The sequence below is a fragment of the Salvia splendens genome, chromosome 4, assembly GCF_004379255.2.
Source record: "Salvia splendens isolate huo1 chromosome 4, SspV2, whole genome shotgun sequence".
Lineage (NCBI taxonomy): Eukaryota > Viridiplantae > Streptophyta > Magnoliopsida > Lamiales > Lamiaceae > Salvia > Salvia splendens.
In genome coordinates this window covers 17,525,939-17,544,149 of record NC_056035.1, presented here as the reverse complement: position 1 = coordinate 17,544,149, position 18,211 = coordinate 17,525,939, and the positions used below count along the sequence as shown (strand labels likewise).

At 35.3% G+C, this 18,211-nt stretch overlaps 3 protein-coding genes across 3 annotated transcripts; 1 reads left to right on the top strand and 2 right to left on the bottom strand.

Annotated features, from left to right (window-relative positions):
* Positions 1–605: 605 nt before the first annotated feature.
* LOC121800753 (protein ULTRAPETALA 1-like) lies at positions 606–1,472 on the bottom strand. The gene is made up of 3 exons (XM_042200259.1): positions 1,295–1,472; positions 856–1,165; positions 606–774 (listed from the first exon to the last, which is right to left on the bottom strand). Exons 1-3 carry the CDS (start codon positions 1,470–1,472, stop codon positions 606–608), a joined length of 657 nt encoding a protein of 218 aa, XP_042056193.1.
* Positions 1,473–13,879: 12,407 nt separating this feature from the next.
* On the bottom strand, positions 13,880–15,751 carry LOC121801238 (chaperone protein DnaJ-like). The gene is made up of 5 exons (XM_042200688.1): positions 15,442–15,751; positions 15,278–15,365; positions 15,110–15,177; positions 14,386–14,445; positions 13,880–14,265 (listed from the first exon to the last, which is right to left on the bottom strand). The coding sequence occupies exons 1-5, from the start codon at positions 15,553–15,555 to the stop codon at positions 14,107–14,109; spliced, it is 489 nt and encodes a 162-aa protein (XP_042056622.1). The 5' UTR covers positions 15,556–15,751; the 3' UTR covers positions 13,880–14,106.
* A 756-nt stretch (positions 15,752–16,507) lies between these two features.
* On the top strand, positions 16,508–18,090 carry LOC121800752 (protein ALP1-like). The gene is made up of 3 exons (XM_042200258.1): positions 16,508–17,231; positions 17,306–17,531; positions 17,624–18,090. Exons 1-3 carry the CDS (start codon positions 16,776–16,778, stop codon positions 18,088–18,090), a joined length of 1,149 nt encoding a protein of 382 aa, XP_042056192.1. The 5' UTR covers positions 16,508–16,775.
* The last annotated feature ends 121 nt before the right edge of the window (positions 18,091–18,211 follow it).

Sequence of the window (18,211 nt, the reverse complement as noted above, 5' to 3'; positions counted from 1 at the left end):
TTACAATTTTACACTATTATAATTGTTATAAATTACTACCTACTATTATGCATTAAATATGTACAATTTATAAGTATTTTGTATCCGTGCAAATAATACTCCCTCTGTCAACAAAAAATAGTTCCAATTATGGATGCATGAGTTTGAATGAGAAATTGGTAAAGAGAGAATGAGAAAAAGTAGGTAAAATAAGAAAGATATGGAGAAAAAGTAGGTAAAGTCGGGAAATAGAAAAAAATGGGTAAAGTATGAAATAAAAACTTTTTTATTTTTAGAACGAGAATATTTTTTATGAATATTTCAAAATAGCAAAATGAGATTATTTTCGAGGACGGAGGGAGTACATGAAGATGATATGGAGGTAATGTAAAATTGCTACGATTAAAAATTAAAATAAATTGATTGCAGTAATTTCAGAAACATGGTGATACTAGTAATTTGGGTTTATTGAGTTTCATTACAATTCTATAATTTATGTGGGTATAAATTTCACAAAAATTATTGAGATGTGATGAAATGATGGAGGACTATTTTTTAAGAGTACCACATAGGAGCGAGCCTAAAAGAGAATTAAGAGTACATGTAAACCAAAAAAAAAAATAAAATCAGATATTGATTATAAAATCAATACATGATTGACAAGCACAAGTCTCAAATCGACACATCTCGCAACCAAAACAAACACATTGCTCGCAACCCTCACATTTGGTAGCTCTAGGGCAACCTCTGTTCACTTTCCGAGATTCCCTCTCCTCACCAACACTGCAACTCAATCTACTATTAACACAATAATACACAAATTAATTTATTAATACACATGTTAGTAATATTTAATTTATATGATTAATTACGTACGGATGATTTGGCATGTCGGAACAAGTCCAATCTGGTTTGACAAGAGCGTCGTGATAGATCTTGCAATGGTCCTTGGTTCGCAGACTAAACCGACGCTCTTTGTCGCATTGGGAGCATCGTATGAACTCGTCGCGATGGATGAGTTGGCGCACCCCCCTCACGAAAGTATGCTTGTGATGCTTCAACAAACATGTTCTCCAAAGCCCTATTTTAGTCCCGTCCTTACCGAACACCCATATCTGCCTATTCCACTTCTCGTGCGCGTTTATTTTTCCCGCGTGCTTTGCAAACTCCACCGGGGATACTCTAACTGCACGCACCCTAGCTAGTTAGCAATTAGCTAGCTAGAACACATAAAAAACAAAATAGTTTGGGATTCCACACATATATATCACATTATATTCTAAATTTGAAAATTTTCTAATTAATTTGTAATTACCTTTATCGCAATCAGCACGACAAATGCAATCCACCTCCACTCTCCCATCACTGAAAACCCTAAGTTTGCCTGCTGTGTCACCATATCTTGGATTGGTGCTGCCACATTCAATCTCTATAAATTCTGGTGTCACTTGCAACACTCCAAGGAAATTCCCTATTTCTTCTTCGGTAAACATGCTCTATATATTCAAGATTGTAGTTAATTAAATCAACCATAATAATATTGCACAACTACTTGACACAGAAAATATAAAAATTAAGGCAAAATACATACATGTATATATATTTGTGTGCGTGGAACTTAATTAAATAGCAACTAATTAATACTATCTTCGTTCCGCCTTATTAGAGACGTTTCATTTTCTGCACTCGTTTTGAAAAAATAATAATAAATCGTTAAAGTGGAGAAAAGTAAAGTAAGATAGATAATAATATAGAGAAGCTTTATTTTTTCAAAACGAGTGCAGAAAATGAAACGCTTCTATTACATGGAACAGAGGAGTACATCGCCGTAGTTTTATAGTGAAGATTAACAAATTACATACTCAAACTTGAAAAAATAAATGAAATTAGTAAGGGGATCACACACAATATGAGATGCATACTAGAATTGGAGGTGAGATTAGAAAGGAAATTAAATTTCGTTCATCGAAGTGCTACAACCTAAAGAAATTTAGGGTGAAGAAAAATAAAGTGGGAAAGAAAAACTAACCTTAAATTTTCAAAATGAATAGAATCGATGATTGAATACTTACTGGTGCACCCGTTTATATATAATATTAACGCAGTGAATTAATGTATCTCACTGTGGTTGACTTTTTTCAAAGTTGATGCAAGTAATTAAACATTAAAGGAGTAATATTTTGTCAAATGTATTAAACTTTATTTTCCCTATTACATTCCAACGGGAAGATGTAATAAATGAACGACGTTTGCAGATTTTTTTACAAAAGAAAACGCAACGGCGGCTTGAAAGACGATCCGCCCCTCTTTTCCGTTCATTGCCCACCATCGGAGATGAAGAAGTCAGCAACTTGAGTTGCATGCAAGGCTCTCTGTCTGCAGTCCACCCCTCACGCGTGCGTGCATGCACTTCATGGCTAGTGCGCAATCAGAGCGCGTGTGTGCGCGTGTCATGCAAGTGCAACCCCTTGCAAATTTTCTTATTTTTTGTAACATTCCTAATTGAATATATGCGTTATTTTACATATTAGCATATAATATTGTCATCGGAATTATAAACATATTAAATAAATATTAGCATGTAAGATAGGTATTTAATCTAAATTTTTAATGTATTTTAGATGAAATGTTACAGTTTTGACCTAGTTAAACATTCTGAGGAGTATGATTCTGCCAAAAATACATGTTGAAGCTCTCTTATGAATTTGATTTACTAATTTTCCAGGAAAAAAAATCATATGTATATGCAAAGACCTAATTTTGGAAAAATAGAAAATGGCAAGAGAAGATATAATTCAATTGAGTACCAAATGTTTAATAAATTTTTACTGATTGTCGGCCTAATAACTTTGTGTCCAAGAACATACCTATATTATTCCAAATTGAAATTAGTTTGTTCTGTTTTAATACTATGTAATTAGTGTCAACTCATCCTGCGAAGCACGGTTGATTTTATTTTTTCGTGTACTCATTAAACATTGTCGATGATAGTTAAAGTCACTTCTTTTTTTACTCATTTAATATTGTCAACTAATCATCTGAAATTAGAAAAAATATCATTAGTTAGAATTTTATATTAAAAGATGTAATAACACTTCATAATCATACAACTGAGAACATAAACTTAAATAAGTCTTAAATAAAAACTCTAAAAATGCATATGCTGATTAAAACATTTTTGAATTTCTACTATAAAAAGAGCAATCACACTTCAAAAATATACTCCCTCCGTCCCAAAAAAGATGAACCCTTCCTTGTGCGACACGAGAATTTATGCAACTTTATTTTGTGTGTGAAATGGAGAAGGTAAAATAAGAGAGAGTGAATAAAGTAGAGATAAAAGTATTTTCATTTTTAGTAATGAGTCATCTTGGTTAAGACAAATCAAAATGGAAAGTGAGTCATCTTGGTTAAGACAAATCAAAATGGAAAGTGAGTCATCTTTAGTGGGACGAAGGGAGTACTATAATGTTAAAAAGGTCAACGTCAAAACGTCCAAATCTCTTCAACTAATGATAGAATTGAACACTACCATCCATAATAAGAATAAAACAAAAAAAAATAATGCGATTTATTTGAAAATAAAAAATTTAGAATTCTTGAAGTTAATTGTTTCGATTTTATGATAGTTTTGGTTGATTGATCATGAGTTTATGCATTTAGGCTTAAGCATAGAATGAGATGTTATATGTATAAATTCGCAATAGTCTTTTTTTCCTGCCACGTCAGTATTTTATCTTCTAGCCTATACACCTGCAATAGTCCATTATATAAATTCTTCCATCTCCATTTTCTATATCACCATTATTTTTATCTTTTTAAAGTTTTTATTTGACTAAATAAAATAAAATATTAAAACAACACAAATTAAAAGCAACACCTAAAATACCTAATTAAAAAATTAAAGGCAACACATAAAACCCACCCTCACGCGCATGTGAATGCACTCATGGCTAGTGCCCAATCAGAGTGCGCGTTTGGTTGTCATGCAATCCCCTTGCAACTCCTAAAATCTTGTACCGACTAAGAAATGTGCCATCTTAGCTGGAACGGAGGGAGTGGCATGTAAGGGTATTTAATCTAAATTTTTAATGTATTTTTGATGAAATGTTACAATTTTGACCTAGTTAAACATTCTTATGTAAGATTCTGCCAAAGATAAATGTTGAAATCTCTCTTATAAATTTGATTTACTAATTTTCCAAAAAAAAAACAGATTTATATGCAAATACCTAATTTTAGAAAATTAAAGAATACCAAGAGAAGATAAAGTTCAATTGACTACTCAATGTTGATTAAATTTTTACTGATTCAAGGTCTAAGAACATACCTATTATTCCAAATTGAAATTAGTTTTTTTTATAATACGCCTTACTTAATGTAGACTCTCTTGCAATGCACGATTGATTTCGTTTTTTCTCATACTCATTTAACATTGTTAACGGTAGTCAAAGTCACTTCTTTTTTGTGCTCATTTAACATTGTCAACTAATCGGCTGAAATGAGAAAAAATCATTAGTTGGAGTGTTATATTAAAATCGTAATAACACTTTATAATCATACGACTAAGAACATAAACTTAAATAGGTCTAAAATAGAAACGCCAAAATACGTATGCTGATTAAAACATTTTTGAATTTCTACTATAAAAAGAACAATATCACTTCAAAATATATTAAAAAAGTTAATGTCAAAACGTCAAAATCTCTTCAATTGATAATAGAATCGAACACTACCATCCATAATCACATACCTATATTATTCCAAATTGAAATTAATTTGTTCTGTTTTAATAGTCTGTAATTAGTATCAACTCTCGTGCGATGTACGATTGATTTTATTTTTTCTTATACTCATTTAACATTGTCGACGAAAATTAAAATCACTTCTTTTTTGTACATATTTAGCATTGTCAAGTAATCAGCTGAAATTAGAAACAATATCATTAGTTGGAGTTTTATATTAAAAAATGTAGAGTAAAGGCCAAAACTGGTCATGAATATATGCCCATTTTATGATTTTGGTCATATACTTTATCTTTTGAATTTTTGCATCCTGAACATTTCAATTCATATCACAATTGGTCCTACACTAACAATTCCGTAAATTTTTAAAAGGTTTTAACCCGATTTTGACCGATTTTTAAACGGTTTCAACCCGAATGAGACTGTTAAAACCATCAAAATCGGTCAAAATCGGGTTATAACCGTTTAAAAATTGATGGAATTGTTGGTGTAGGACCAATTGTGATCCGAGTTGAAATGTTCAGGATGCAAAAATTCAAAAGATAAAGTATAGGACCAAAATCGTAAAATGGGCATATATTCAGGACCACTATAATGTTAAAAATGTTAACGTCAAAGCGCACAAATATCTTCAACTGATGCTAGAATTGAACACTACCATCCATAATAACATACATATATTATTCCAAATTGAAATTAGTTTTTTCTGTTTTAATACTCCTTAATTAGTGTAAACTCTTGTGCGATTCATGATTGATTTGATTTCTTTTTTGTACTCATTTAACATTGTCAACGGTAACTTCCTTTTGTACTTATTTAACATTGTCAACTAATCAGCTGAACTGAGAAACAATATCAATAATTGGAATTTTATATTAAAAAATAATAACACTTTATAATCACAGAACTAAAAATATAAACTTAAATGAGTCTTAAATTAAAACAACAAAAATGCATATACTGGTTAAAACATTTGAATTTCTACTATTAAAAGAGCAATCACATTTCAAAAATATACTATAACGGTATAAAAAAAAACCCAACGTCAAAACGTCCAAATCCCTTCAAATGATGATAGAATTGAACACTGCCATACATGATAAGAATAAAACAAAAAAAAAGATTTTTAATGCAATTTATTTGAAAATAAAAGGCATCACAAATTAGTGGCAACACCTAATATCCGCCCTCACGCGCACGTGCATGCACTCATGGCTAGTGCACAATCAGAGCGCGCGTGTGCGTGTCATGCAATCCACTTGCAAATTTTCTTATTTTTTTGTTACGCTCCTATTCGAATATATGCATCATTTCACTTATTAGCATATAATATTGTCATAGAAATTATAAACATATTAAATAAATATTAGAATGTAAGTAAGGTATTTAATCTAAATTTTAAATATTAGAATGTAAGTAAGGTATTTATTCTGAACTTTTATGTATTTTTGATGAAATTTTACAGTTTTGACCTAGTTAACATTCTTATATAAAATTCTGCCAAAGATAAATGTTGAAATCTTTCATGTAAAGTTGATTTACTAATTTTCCAAAATAAATCATATTTATATGTAAAGACCTAATTTTAGAAAAATAGAAAATACCCAGAGAGGATAAAGTTCAATTGAGTACCCAATCTTTATTAAATTTTTATTGATTCTGGGCCTAATTGATTATGGGCCTAATAACTTGTGTCCAAGAACATACCTATATTATTCAAAATTGAAATTTGTTTTTTTTTTCTGTTTTAAACATTTTAATTAATGTCAACCCTCATGCATGATTGATTTTGTTTTTTCTTGTACACATTTAACATTGTCAACGATAGGAAAAGTCAGTTCTTTTTTTTACTCATTTAACATTGTCAACTAATCAGCTGAAATGAGAAACAATATCATAAGTTGGAGTTTTATATTAAAAAATATAATAACTCTTTATAATCAAACGACTAAGAACATAAACTTAAATAAATCTACAATAAAAAACGATAAAAATGCATATGCTGATTAAAACATTTTTGAATTTCTACTATAAAAAGAGCAATCGCAATTCAAAATATGCTATAATGTTAAAAAAAAGTCAATGTCAAAAAGTCCAAATCTCTTCAACCGATAATAGAATTGAACACTACCATCCATAATAACATACCTATATTATTCCAAATTGATTCTATTTTTTTCTTGTACTCATTTAACATTGTCCACGGTAGTCAAAGTCACTTCTCTTTTATATTTATTTAACGTTGTGAACTAATCAATTGAAATGTGAAACAATATCGTTAGTTGGAATTTTATATTAAAAAAATATAATAACACTTTATGATCATATGACAATGAACATGAACTTAAAAATAAGTCTGAAATAAAAACGTCAAAAATGCATATGCTGATTAAAATATTTTTGAATTTATACTATAAAAAGAGCTATCACACTTCAAAATATGTTATAATGTTAAAAAAGTCAATGTCAAAATGTCCAAATTTCTTCAAACTGGTAATAGAATTGAACACTACCATCCATAATAGCATACCTATATTATTCCAAATTAAAATTAAATTTTCTATTTTAATACTCCTTAATTAATGTCAACTATGGTGCGATGCACAATTGTTTTTATTTTTTCTGGTACTCAATTTACATTGTCGACGGTAGTTAAAGTCCCTTCTTTTTTGTACTTATTTAACATTGTCAACTAATCAGTTGATATTAAAACAATATCATAAGTTGGATATTTATATTAAAAAATGTAATAACACTTTATAATCATACGACTAAGAACATATATTTAAATAAGCCTGAAATAAAAACACCAAAAATGCATATGTTGATTAAAACAATTTTGAATTTCTACTACAAAGAGAGCAAAATCACACTTCAAAATATACTATAATGTTAAAAAAAAGTCAGCGTCAAAACGTTCAAATCTCTTCAACTGATAGAATTGAACACTACGATCCATAATAACATACCTATATTATTCCAAATTGAAATTAGTTTTTTCTGTTATAATAATCCTTAGTTAGTGTCAACTCTTGTGCGGTCGATTGATTTTATTTTTCTTGTACAGATTTAACATTGTCAACGATAGTTAAAGTTATTTCTTCTTAAGTAATCAGCTGAAATGAGAAACGATAACATTAGTTGGAATTTTATATTAAAAAAATGTAATAACACTTTATAATCATACGACCAAGAATATAAATTTAAATATGTCAGAAATAAAAATGCCAAAAATGCATATGTTGATTAAAACAATTTTAAATTTCTACTATAAAAAGAGTAATCACACTTCAAAACATACTATAATGTTAAAAAAGTCAACGTCCAAATCTCTTCAAGTGATGATAGATTTGAACACTACCATCCATAATAAAAATAAAACATAAAAAGATTTGATGCGATTTATTTAAAAATAAAAAATTTAGAATTCTTGAGTTTAGTTGTTCCGATTTTATGATAGTTTTGGTTGATTGATCATGAGTTTATGCATTTAGGCTTAAGCATTAAGATGAGATATTATATGTATGAATTGCGAATCATAGCATCCAATTTTAGAGATTTACGCATTATGGAATTCACAATAGTTTGTCCTATGAATCTGCCCATCTCCATTTTTTCTCTGCCACGCCAGCATTTTATCTTCCAGCACATACACCTGCAATAGTCCGCTCTATCAATCTGCCCATCCCCATTTTCCATATCACCATTATTTTTTTGTTTTTAAAATTTTTATTGACTAAATAAAATAAATAACACAAATTAAAGGCAACCTAAAATATCTAATTAGAAAATTAAAGGCAACACAAATTAATGGCAACACCTAAAATCCGCCCTCACGCGCACGTGCATGCACTCATGGCTAGTGCCCAATCAGAGCGTGCGTGTGCGTGTCATGCAATCCCTTGCAAATTTTCATAGTTTACGAGTCATTTTACCTATTAGCATATAATATTGTGATCAGAATTATAAACATATTAAACAAATATTAGCATGTAAGTCAGGTATTTAATCTAAACTTTTAATGTATTTTTGATGAAATGTTACAATTTTGACCTAGTTAAACATTTTTATACCCCTCATTTTGCCATTTCAGGGTGTCCGCGATTTATAGTCCTATTTACCTTTTTCCATTCTAAGTAAATGGACCCCACCACTCACCTAACTCATTAAACTCACATTCAGTTATAAAACCATTATATAAAAGTGAGGTCCATATTCCATTAACCCATTTCTCAATTTTTCTTCACAAAGTCAAACAATTTCTTTAAATTCGTGCCAAATCAATATGGGACTATAAATGGCGGACGGGGGAGGGTGTATAAGATTCTACCAAAGATGCATGTTGAAATCTCTCGATCAATTTGATTAACTAATTTTCGAAAAACAATCATATTTATATGCAAAAATCTAATTTTGGAAAAATAGAAAAAGCCAAGAGAAGATATAGTTCAATTAAGTACCCAATGTATATTAAAGTTTTACTGATTGTGGGCCTAACAACTTGTGTCCAAGAACATACCTAAGTTTTTACAAATTGAAATTAGTTTGTTTTGTTTTAATACTTCGTAATTAGTGTTAGTGCAATGCACGATTGATTTTATTTTTTCTTGTACTCATTTAACATTGTCAACGGTAATTAAAGTCACTTCTTTTTTTACTCATTTAATATTGTCAACTAATCAGATGAACAATATCTTTAGTTGGAATTTTATATTAAAAAAATATAATTAACACTTTATAATCATACGACTAAGAACGTAAACTTAAATAAGTCTGAAATAAAAATGCCAAAAACTCATATACTGATTATAACATTTTTTGAATTTCTACTATAAAAAGAGTGACATTTCAAAAATATACTATAATGTTAAAAAGTCAACATCAAAACTTTCGAATTTATTCAACTGACGATAAAATTGAACACTACCATCCATAATACGAATTAAAAAAAAAAGATCTAACGCAATTAATTTGAAAATAAAAAATTAGAATTCTTGAATTTAGTTGTTTCGATTTTATGATAGTTTTGGCGAATAATATCACGAACTTCATGTAACACTCCGACTTTTTCTATATCTTTTAGTCGTTCTCGAAAGGAGGTCGAATTTGAAGCCATATTTATTTTTCTTTATTTCCTACGCTCGATTAAAAGAGTATTGAACGCTCACGGTTGAGCCAGAGGAATGGATAATATTTTGGGTCTTGCTAAAGAATTGAATTAGATTATACTTATTTATTTTGGACTTACCAAATAAATATAAAGTCCAATTAATTTGATTACATGTTGGGCCTAACATAATTAAATCTAATTACATCTTTGTTGAACCCAAATCTCTATATTCTTGTCCGAGCCCAAGTGGCTAATTCATTCACTCAAGTCCCATAAGTTCTAGTGCAGATCCTTCCTCCACAAATCTTAATCTTCTTTCAGCCGATACTCTCCGTGAAGTTGCAATTTATCACCCAATTAAATCAAATTAAATTAAATTAAATCATGATTTAATTACCTCAATTCATGACCATTTAAGCCAAATAATCACCAATCAATTCCTTAAACTTCACTCTCTTTATTATCGATACACTGTTCTCAATTGATCACCAGTCTGTTCTCTCCCAAAACTACACAATCCACAAACATCATCAGCAAGAGAAAAACGAGAGAGTAGAAGAGAAACACGGCAATTGTCAATCACGAATCCGAATGCTAAGAAATCGCAATCAAGAGAAAGCTCTTCACTCTTTTGCCTGCCCATTTCAACAAAGCAAGATTCAGCGGAGAGGCCGGTTCAGCCCTCACCGCTGGTCCGGCGCAGAGCACCGCCGAAGTGAAGAGTGAAAGAGGAGAGCAGCGGCGATGATGGAGGTTATCAATTTGGAGAAGAAGGAGTTGGAATGTGAGAAGGAGAAGTGCGATACCTCCTTTTGGATCAACGGTCGGCTACAGCACCACGCGGAAGTTGACGGCGGACGGAGCTGAGATCGCGGCTGTGCAGTGCTCACCCAACAACGGCGGCGGGTCTCGTTGGAAACAGGCGATGACGGAACCACGAACAGCAGTGGTGGCTGGAACCGTCGGCGGACAGCAGCGCTGATCGACGGTGAGACGAAGCACAAACCGGCGACGGCGCTGCAGTGTCTGTGGACCATCTCGAGGCAGCCCTGTGCGCTGGCGACAAGGCAAGAGCGTCGGGCCGGAAATTTGAGAGAGGTGGTCGAACTGGGGCTCCTCCGATTTGGGATTTTCTCTAGTTCCCGATTTCGTTTGGTGTACCTCTTCTTTAGGCCATCCACAACGCTGTCTCTATACCGTCTCTTAAACCGTCTCTTAACTACTATTTGAGCACTATTTAAGGGCCCCACTGTCCTTTTTTCCTCCATCTCTTAACTAAGAGACGGAGGCTGCAACGCTCCGTCTCTTAACCGTCTCTATACCGTCTCTTAATTACTATTCATTCAATTTAATTTATAATTTTTTTAAAACCCAATTCAATTTAAACAAACACACTTTATTAAAATTAAAACAATATTACAACTTAACATTAAAAAAGCGAAGACATAATTAAAATTCTAAAAAAATAAAAATGACATAATTTAATATTCTCCGCCAAAGTTTTCCCAAATGTGCTCAATTAGATCCTCTTGGAGTTGGGTGTGGGCGCTAGAGTCGCGTGTCCTTGCCCGAATAGCCAACCGGTCTTGTATAGATGGATGCGCTCCACTTCGCGGCGGACTACTTGCAGTTGAGCTTCCGGGGGATTCGGGGTCGAACCAATTTCCGGCATCGGGTCCTTCGTCTCGGACAATCATGTTGTGCAAGATTATGCACGTATACATGATGTCGACCATGCTCTCCATGAACCACGAACGAGCCGGGGCTTTGATGATGTTGAAGCGCGCTTGGAGAACCCCGAACGCCCTCTCCACATCCTTACGCGCAGCCTCCTGCTTCTGCGCAAAAAGAGCCTGCTTTGGGTTCGCTGGCCTGCCGCACGTCTTCACGAAGGTCGGCCACTTCGGGTAGATGCCGTCGGCGAGATAGTACCCCATTTTATACCGTCGGTTGTTGGCGACGAAGTTGATGGCCGGCGCTTTACCATCCAAAACTTCGGTAAAGAGGTCGGACTGTTGGAGCACGTTTACGTCGTTGTTCGAGCCAGGGACCCCGAAGTACGCGTGCCAGATCCAAAGTCGGTAGTCGGCAACGGCCTCGAGTACAACGGTTGGGTGGGTGCCTTTGTGGCCGCTCGTGTAGGAACCCCTCCAAGCCACCGGGCAATTCTTCCATTGCCAGTGCATGCAATCGACACTGCCAAGCATCCCGGGGAATCCGTGCACTTGTTCGTGCAGGTTGAGGAGGAACTGACAATCCTCCGTGGTTGGCCTCCGGAGAAATTCGTCACTGAAGGCTGCCCGGACGCCTCTGCAGAAGTTGAGCAAGCACAAGCGCCCAGTACTGTCTCCGATGTGCAGGTATTCGTCGAATATGTCGGCCGTTTGTCCAGTCGCAAGCTGCCGGATGGCTGCAGTACATTTCTGCAGCGTCGTGTGGCTGGGACGACCGACCGCGTCGAACCCTTCTCGGAAGAACTCCTCCCTGGCCGCCAAAGTATTCGCTATGTGGAGAAATAGCGGTTTCCGCATGCGGAAACGGCGACGGAAATAGGTATCTCCCCAAATCGGGTTATCGCAGAAGTAGTCGCGTACTAACCGTGCGGCGGCTTCCTCCCGGTTCCGATTGATGTACTTCTGGGAGCGTCGTGGGGGTGGTGCGGCTTCCTCCGCCTCTCGTCGTCGATCTTCTTCGAGTGATTGTTCCATTAATTGGCGCATTTGCTCAAAAGGATCCATTTGTTTGAGTTGATTGAAGATGGAAATTGGAGTGATAGAGAGGATTTGAGAGGAATAGATGTGTGTTTGTGTTTGAAATGAGTATGGAATAGAATTATTTATAGAGTAAAAAAATTAAAAATTTAAAAAATGAAAATAAATATTTAACGGTAATATTACCGTTTGAAAAAAAAAAAAAAAATTTTTATTAAAAATTGATTTTTTTTTTAAAAAAAATGAATTATTGCGTCATCAGTGACGACGCCCACTCGCGGGCCAGCGAGTGGGCGTCACGCACGCATGGGGACGTGCCACGTGTCTCGGGCGCGTGGCGAGACAGCTCGTCTCGTGTCTCTCCGAGACGAGCTACGCGACGAGCCGGTCGCGAGCTGGAGACGAGATGGCCGCTGCAATGCGTCTCGCGGGGGTCTCGTCTCTCCGAGACGAGACGCGAGCCCGGCGCGAGACGCGTTGTGGATGGTCTTAGTTGCGCAGATAATAAGAAAAATAGAGGAATAGTTTTTGGGCTAGAATAACAAAAAGGAATGAGCTGGGCCAATTAATTAAAGTATGATGACCCTAAGAAATCCTTGTATATTAAACTCGGGCCATGAGGATTAATTACTTGGGCTGAAAATAAGTGTTCAAGGTGTTACCTACGGACGGAGGGGCGGCCACGAAAATCGAAAAAGGGTTATCTCAACAAGTTAAGGTTGGAGCAAGAAATAGGATCCACCTACCACTAACCTTCGACTCCATCTGTCCCACAATAAGAGTCACATTTGATATATGCATGACTTTTAAGAAATGTAAAGAATAGGATTTAAAAAATTAGTAGAATATGAAATCCTCTCTGTTAAATTAATTTTATAATAGAATGTGTTACCCACTTACCATTTATGATAAAATGAAATATAATTCTTATTAAGAAACAGATTAAAATGACAAAATATAACTCTTACTGTGAGACAAATGGAATATTACATTTCTTAAAACCTGCATCATATCAAAACTCATCTTGTATTAGTGAACGAAGGGGGTACTTCTTTTACATTTTTAAAAAACAATACTTTCATTTTAAGACAAGAGAGAATATTAGTTATGATTGTACTTGTCATGGCAGTAATACAAACTGAACCATTTAAATCAAAAAATTGTGGAAGACGATATTATCGATCAAAATCCACAATAGTCTATTTTCTGCACTCTTGGTCTTTAGCTGGCAATGTATCACCTGTCCTTTTTTATGAACATAATACTACCTCTTTAAAAGAAAAAAACCAAGATAAGGATAAATAGCAAAGTAGTAGTAGTAGTACAGTAGTATCTAAAGTTAAAAGGAGATAATTAAGTTTATAACGCAACGGCAGCAGCCAAAAAGCTTGAGTTTTGAAAGTTGAGCAGCAGTTACCAAACTAACAACCAATCAATCTACCCTCGAATAATTTCCTAATTCCCTCCCCCCCCCCCTAACTTTACATAATGGCATGAGTAGTATTACAACCAGAGGAAAAGGGAGATGGTGGCACAACACCTTTCCTGAAACCGCCTAGTCTTACACATGGGCAGTGCGCTTGGCTGCTCCTTTGTGTTGCTCCCGGCGCCGCATCCCAGCTTGCTCACCGTCAGGATAGCTGCTCTGGTTTATCATATCCACCAGATCATCACCAAACAGGTCCACAAATGTCTTCTGCAAATCCTCTAAGCTCTCCTCCTTCACACCATAATATAATTACCCATTCAAAATGTGTTTTTTTCAATGTTTGAGTGTGACTGGTGTTTCAATGTTTTAGTGAATATAATACTCTAATGAAATGAAATGTTAATCTCATACCTCAGCCCCAACGTTCTGCTCCATCATGTTCACCAGATCATGGAGGAAATCACCCATCCCCTGTTTTCAACAAAAGTTTAGAGGGATATATTGGCACCACATTATCCTCAACAGCAATTATCGCAGAATCTAATTATAATGTTTTCAAAAAGAATAGTTTTACATTTGCATTAAAGAATAAGAATTTGATATCTGAAAAGATGATTCTGTAATCTAATTTTCAGACCAAGTTTGAAGATCATTATGAAATCTATAAATGAAAATAAAATAAAATTCATCATACAACTCTGGCATTCTTTCAGTAATTTGTTTGAACTCAAAACAACAAATTCATCTAAGTAAATTCAAATAATTATTTCTTTTAATGATAACTAATCAAACGACGGAAAAAAAATACCATGAGGCAAGCTTAAGTAGTAGTATGAGACATCATTCATATTCCTCGCAAAATTTCCTAGTCCACTTCTGCTAACCATGTCATCAAACATTTGTGAAGCAGATACACACACATACAATTCACAATATGAAGCCAGACAAAAAGAGAAATTTATACGAAAATCAATGATCAAATTAAAATCAACCACTCATTCAGTCATGATTCATCCACCAAAAAATGCGCAAAGGGAACAAATCTCTATCAAATCTCAAATACTAATATTTAAATTTTTTTAAATAGAGAGGAAGAAAAATATCTAAGATATTTTAGCGGAAAATGAGGACGCACCTCGTCTTCCTCAAGCAGATCGAGGAACCCCGCATCGTACATTGACCTCTTCCCCTTATCAGACAATACTGCGCCCCCAAATTCAATCATTTATTTCACACAAACAGAAAAATTCTTAGACGAATTCGGAAATACTGTGTGTAAATATAGCGCGATTATAAAATTTACCAGCATAGGCTTCTTGTATTTTCTGGAAGCGGCGTTTTGCTTCTCCCGCGGCGGATGGATTCTTCGCCCACCGATCCGGATGCCATTTCTAGAGAGAGAAAAGAGAGAATCTGAATTATAAGAATTCCAAAACTGAAATAGAGAAAATTGGTAGAGGAAATTACGAGTGCGAGCTTGCGGTAGGCGGAGCGGATATCGGAGAAGGAGGCATCATTGCGAACGCCGAGAGCGGTGTAGAAGCAATAAGAGCCGGCTGCGGATCCTCCTTCTCGATCCATATCAGAAATTGATTAGCTTCAACTTTCCGATTAATTTGATCTTCTTCAGAAGATTAGAGGGAGAGCATTTAGTGATGGCGGCGAACTTTTGAGCATCGACCGGAATAGGGGGAAACGACGCAGAGAACTATTTCATTATAAAGAGGGGTGCAAGTACAACGGGAGATGAAAAATATCTTCTTCCGCGGCGAGAAAAAAAAAGGATGAGAAGTCAAGCAAGAGCGAAGGTTCGAGAAGAGAAGATATTTTCTGGGAGGCGCTTGGATTTGGGTCCGGGATTTGGTGGAATTACTAGCATTGCCACTGGATTATTAATATACTAACGTAACTAAAAAAGAATAAAGTAATAAATAAAAAAAGTAGAGAGATAAAAAAAAGTAAAATAAAATAGAGTAAAGTAAGTACTCCTTCCGTTTGATAATAATAGAGTCATTTTGTCATTTTGGTATGTTCTATAGTAATAGAGTCATTTCAGTCAACACATTTTTCCACGCCTACTTTACTCTAAAGATGCCCACGGTTCCGGAACCGGCGGTTACGGTTTGGAACCGCCAGTTCCGGTTTTGAAAATTATCGAACCGGATGCCATGTTTCCCGATTGTGAGAAATTGAATGTGAGTTGTGTGATTGCCCAAAAGACCCTTTATTATTTGTAAATCATTTTGGGGCTGAAGCTGCAATCGGCTCATGAATGAGGAACTTGTAAGCGGACAGATTTAATTCCCTTCATTCGCATTCAATTTTGCAGAGGTTAGCACTTTATTTCGGTTAATGCTTGGATGAATTGCATAATTTTGTTCTCAATTGTTTGTTGGGTTCATGGTATTGAATTGCATTATTTCGGTTAATGCTTGGATGAATTGTCGCAGCGTCTTGCTAATCGAATTCATATACAATCTGGAGGTCTGAAATCGGCGTCGGTTTTGAATGGGTAACGCCGAGGATTCTCGAAAGGTATGAAATCTGGTTCCCGTAAATGGTTATGATATCGGTATTAGGTTTTGAATCGAGTGGAATATGTTGTGTTTGTTCTCCAATTACGTTGACAGTATGCACGTGTTCGACCTTGGTTAGTAGTTGAAGGCTATCTTCTGTGTTTTATAATTTGGACAAGATTTTGTTTCCATCCATATTGTTTGCAATTGCTTGTATGTCCACAGAATAATCTGACCACCGTGGTGTTTCTGATAGAAGAGATTATACGGAACCACCAAATTAACATGCTTCTCATATCTTTGATGATCACATTAATTTTCCCGCAAAATCGCAAGCGTAAACGGTGGGATCGGCTAGGTCAGTCTGTGGTTCTAGATTCTATCCCGGATCATGTGCGTCAACTAGATAGGCTTGTGCGTGTGACAGATAGAGCTTGTGTGGATAATTTGAGAATGGATAGGAATACCTTTGGGCGTCTATGTCGTATTCTCCGTGACCGGGTAGGCCTAGTGGACCAGAGACAAGTGACTGTTGAAGAACAAGTGGCTATGCTCCTGTGTGTGCTTGCTCATCACAAAAAATCCCGCATAGTAGGTCACAATTTCATGCGATCATCTCAAACCGTCTCCAAATATATCCACACTGTACTCCATGGAGTTCTCACGCTTCACAACCTTTTTTTGGTGAAGCCCATCCCAATAGATGAGGCTTGCACTGATCGTAGATGGAAATGGTTCAAGGTACGTTGACATTGAGATGCTTACAGAAATTTTGGATATCCGGATCACGAATGTGGTTTGAAATGTGCTTGCAGGGTTGCTTAGGTGCTTTGGATGGGACTTACATTAATGTGCGTGTCCCAATTGCTGACGTTCCCCGGTACCGTAATCGAAAAGGTCACATTACCACTAATACACTAGCCGTGTGTGACCCCCAGCTCAGATTCACTTACCTCCTTCCTGGCTGGGAAGGCTCGGCAGCCGATTCAAGGATTTTAAGGGATGCAATCAGCCGACCTTTAGGTCTGAAAGTACCCAAAGGTGTTGTATGCACGGTTTTATAATAAATTCATCATACTTACAACTTGTTACACCCCTTTACTTTGAGAATGTACATGTCTTGCATTTTTCAGGATGTTACTATCTATGTGATCAAGCATACCCAAATGCCGAAGGTTTCTTGACACCGTACAAAGGTGTCCGCTACCATCTCAAGGAATGGGGGGTCGGAAGGCAAGCACCCCAAACACCGGAAGAGCTTTTCAACCTTAAACACTCTAAGGCGAGGAATGTCATCGAAAGATCATTCGCGGTGCTGAAGATGCGATGGGGAATCCTAAGGTCAGCAAGCTTTTATCCGATAGATGTTCAAACTGGGCTCATAATCACATGCTTTCTTCTACACAATTATATACGAAGTGAAATGGTAGTTGATCCCGTCGAGGCTGAGCTGGTTAATGAGGCTGATATTGATGATGAAACCGCCAACGATCCTTTGTTATGTGGTGATAATATCAGTAGCGTGGAACCATCGGCATTATGGACCCAACAAAGGGATGATCTTGCAATGGAAATGTGGGGAGACAGAAATAATGGATAAGTTTGAATGCATATGCAAATGGACACCTTATTCTTTTCAGTGTTGAGATAGGTTGTGCGAAGTGAAGTTACTTTCTTGTATTTTTTTATAATTCATTACTTATTTTCACCTTATTCAAGCT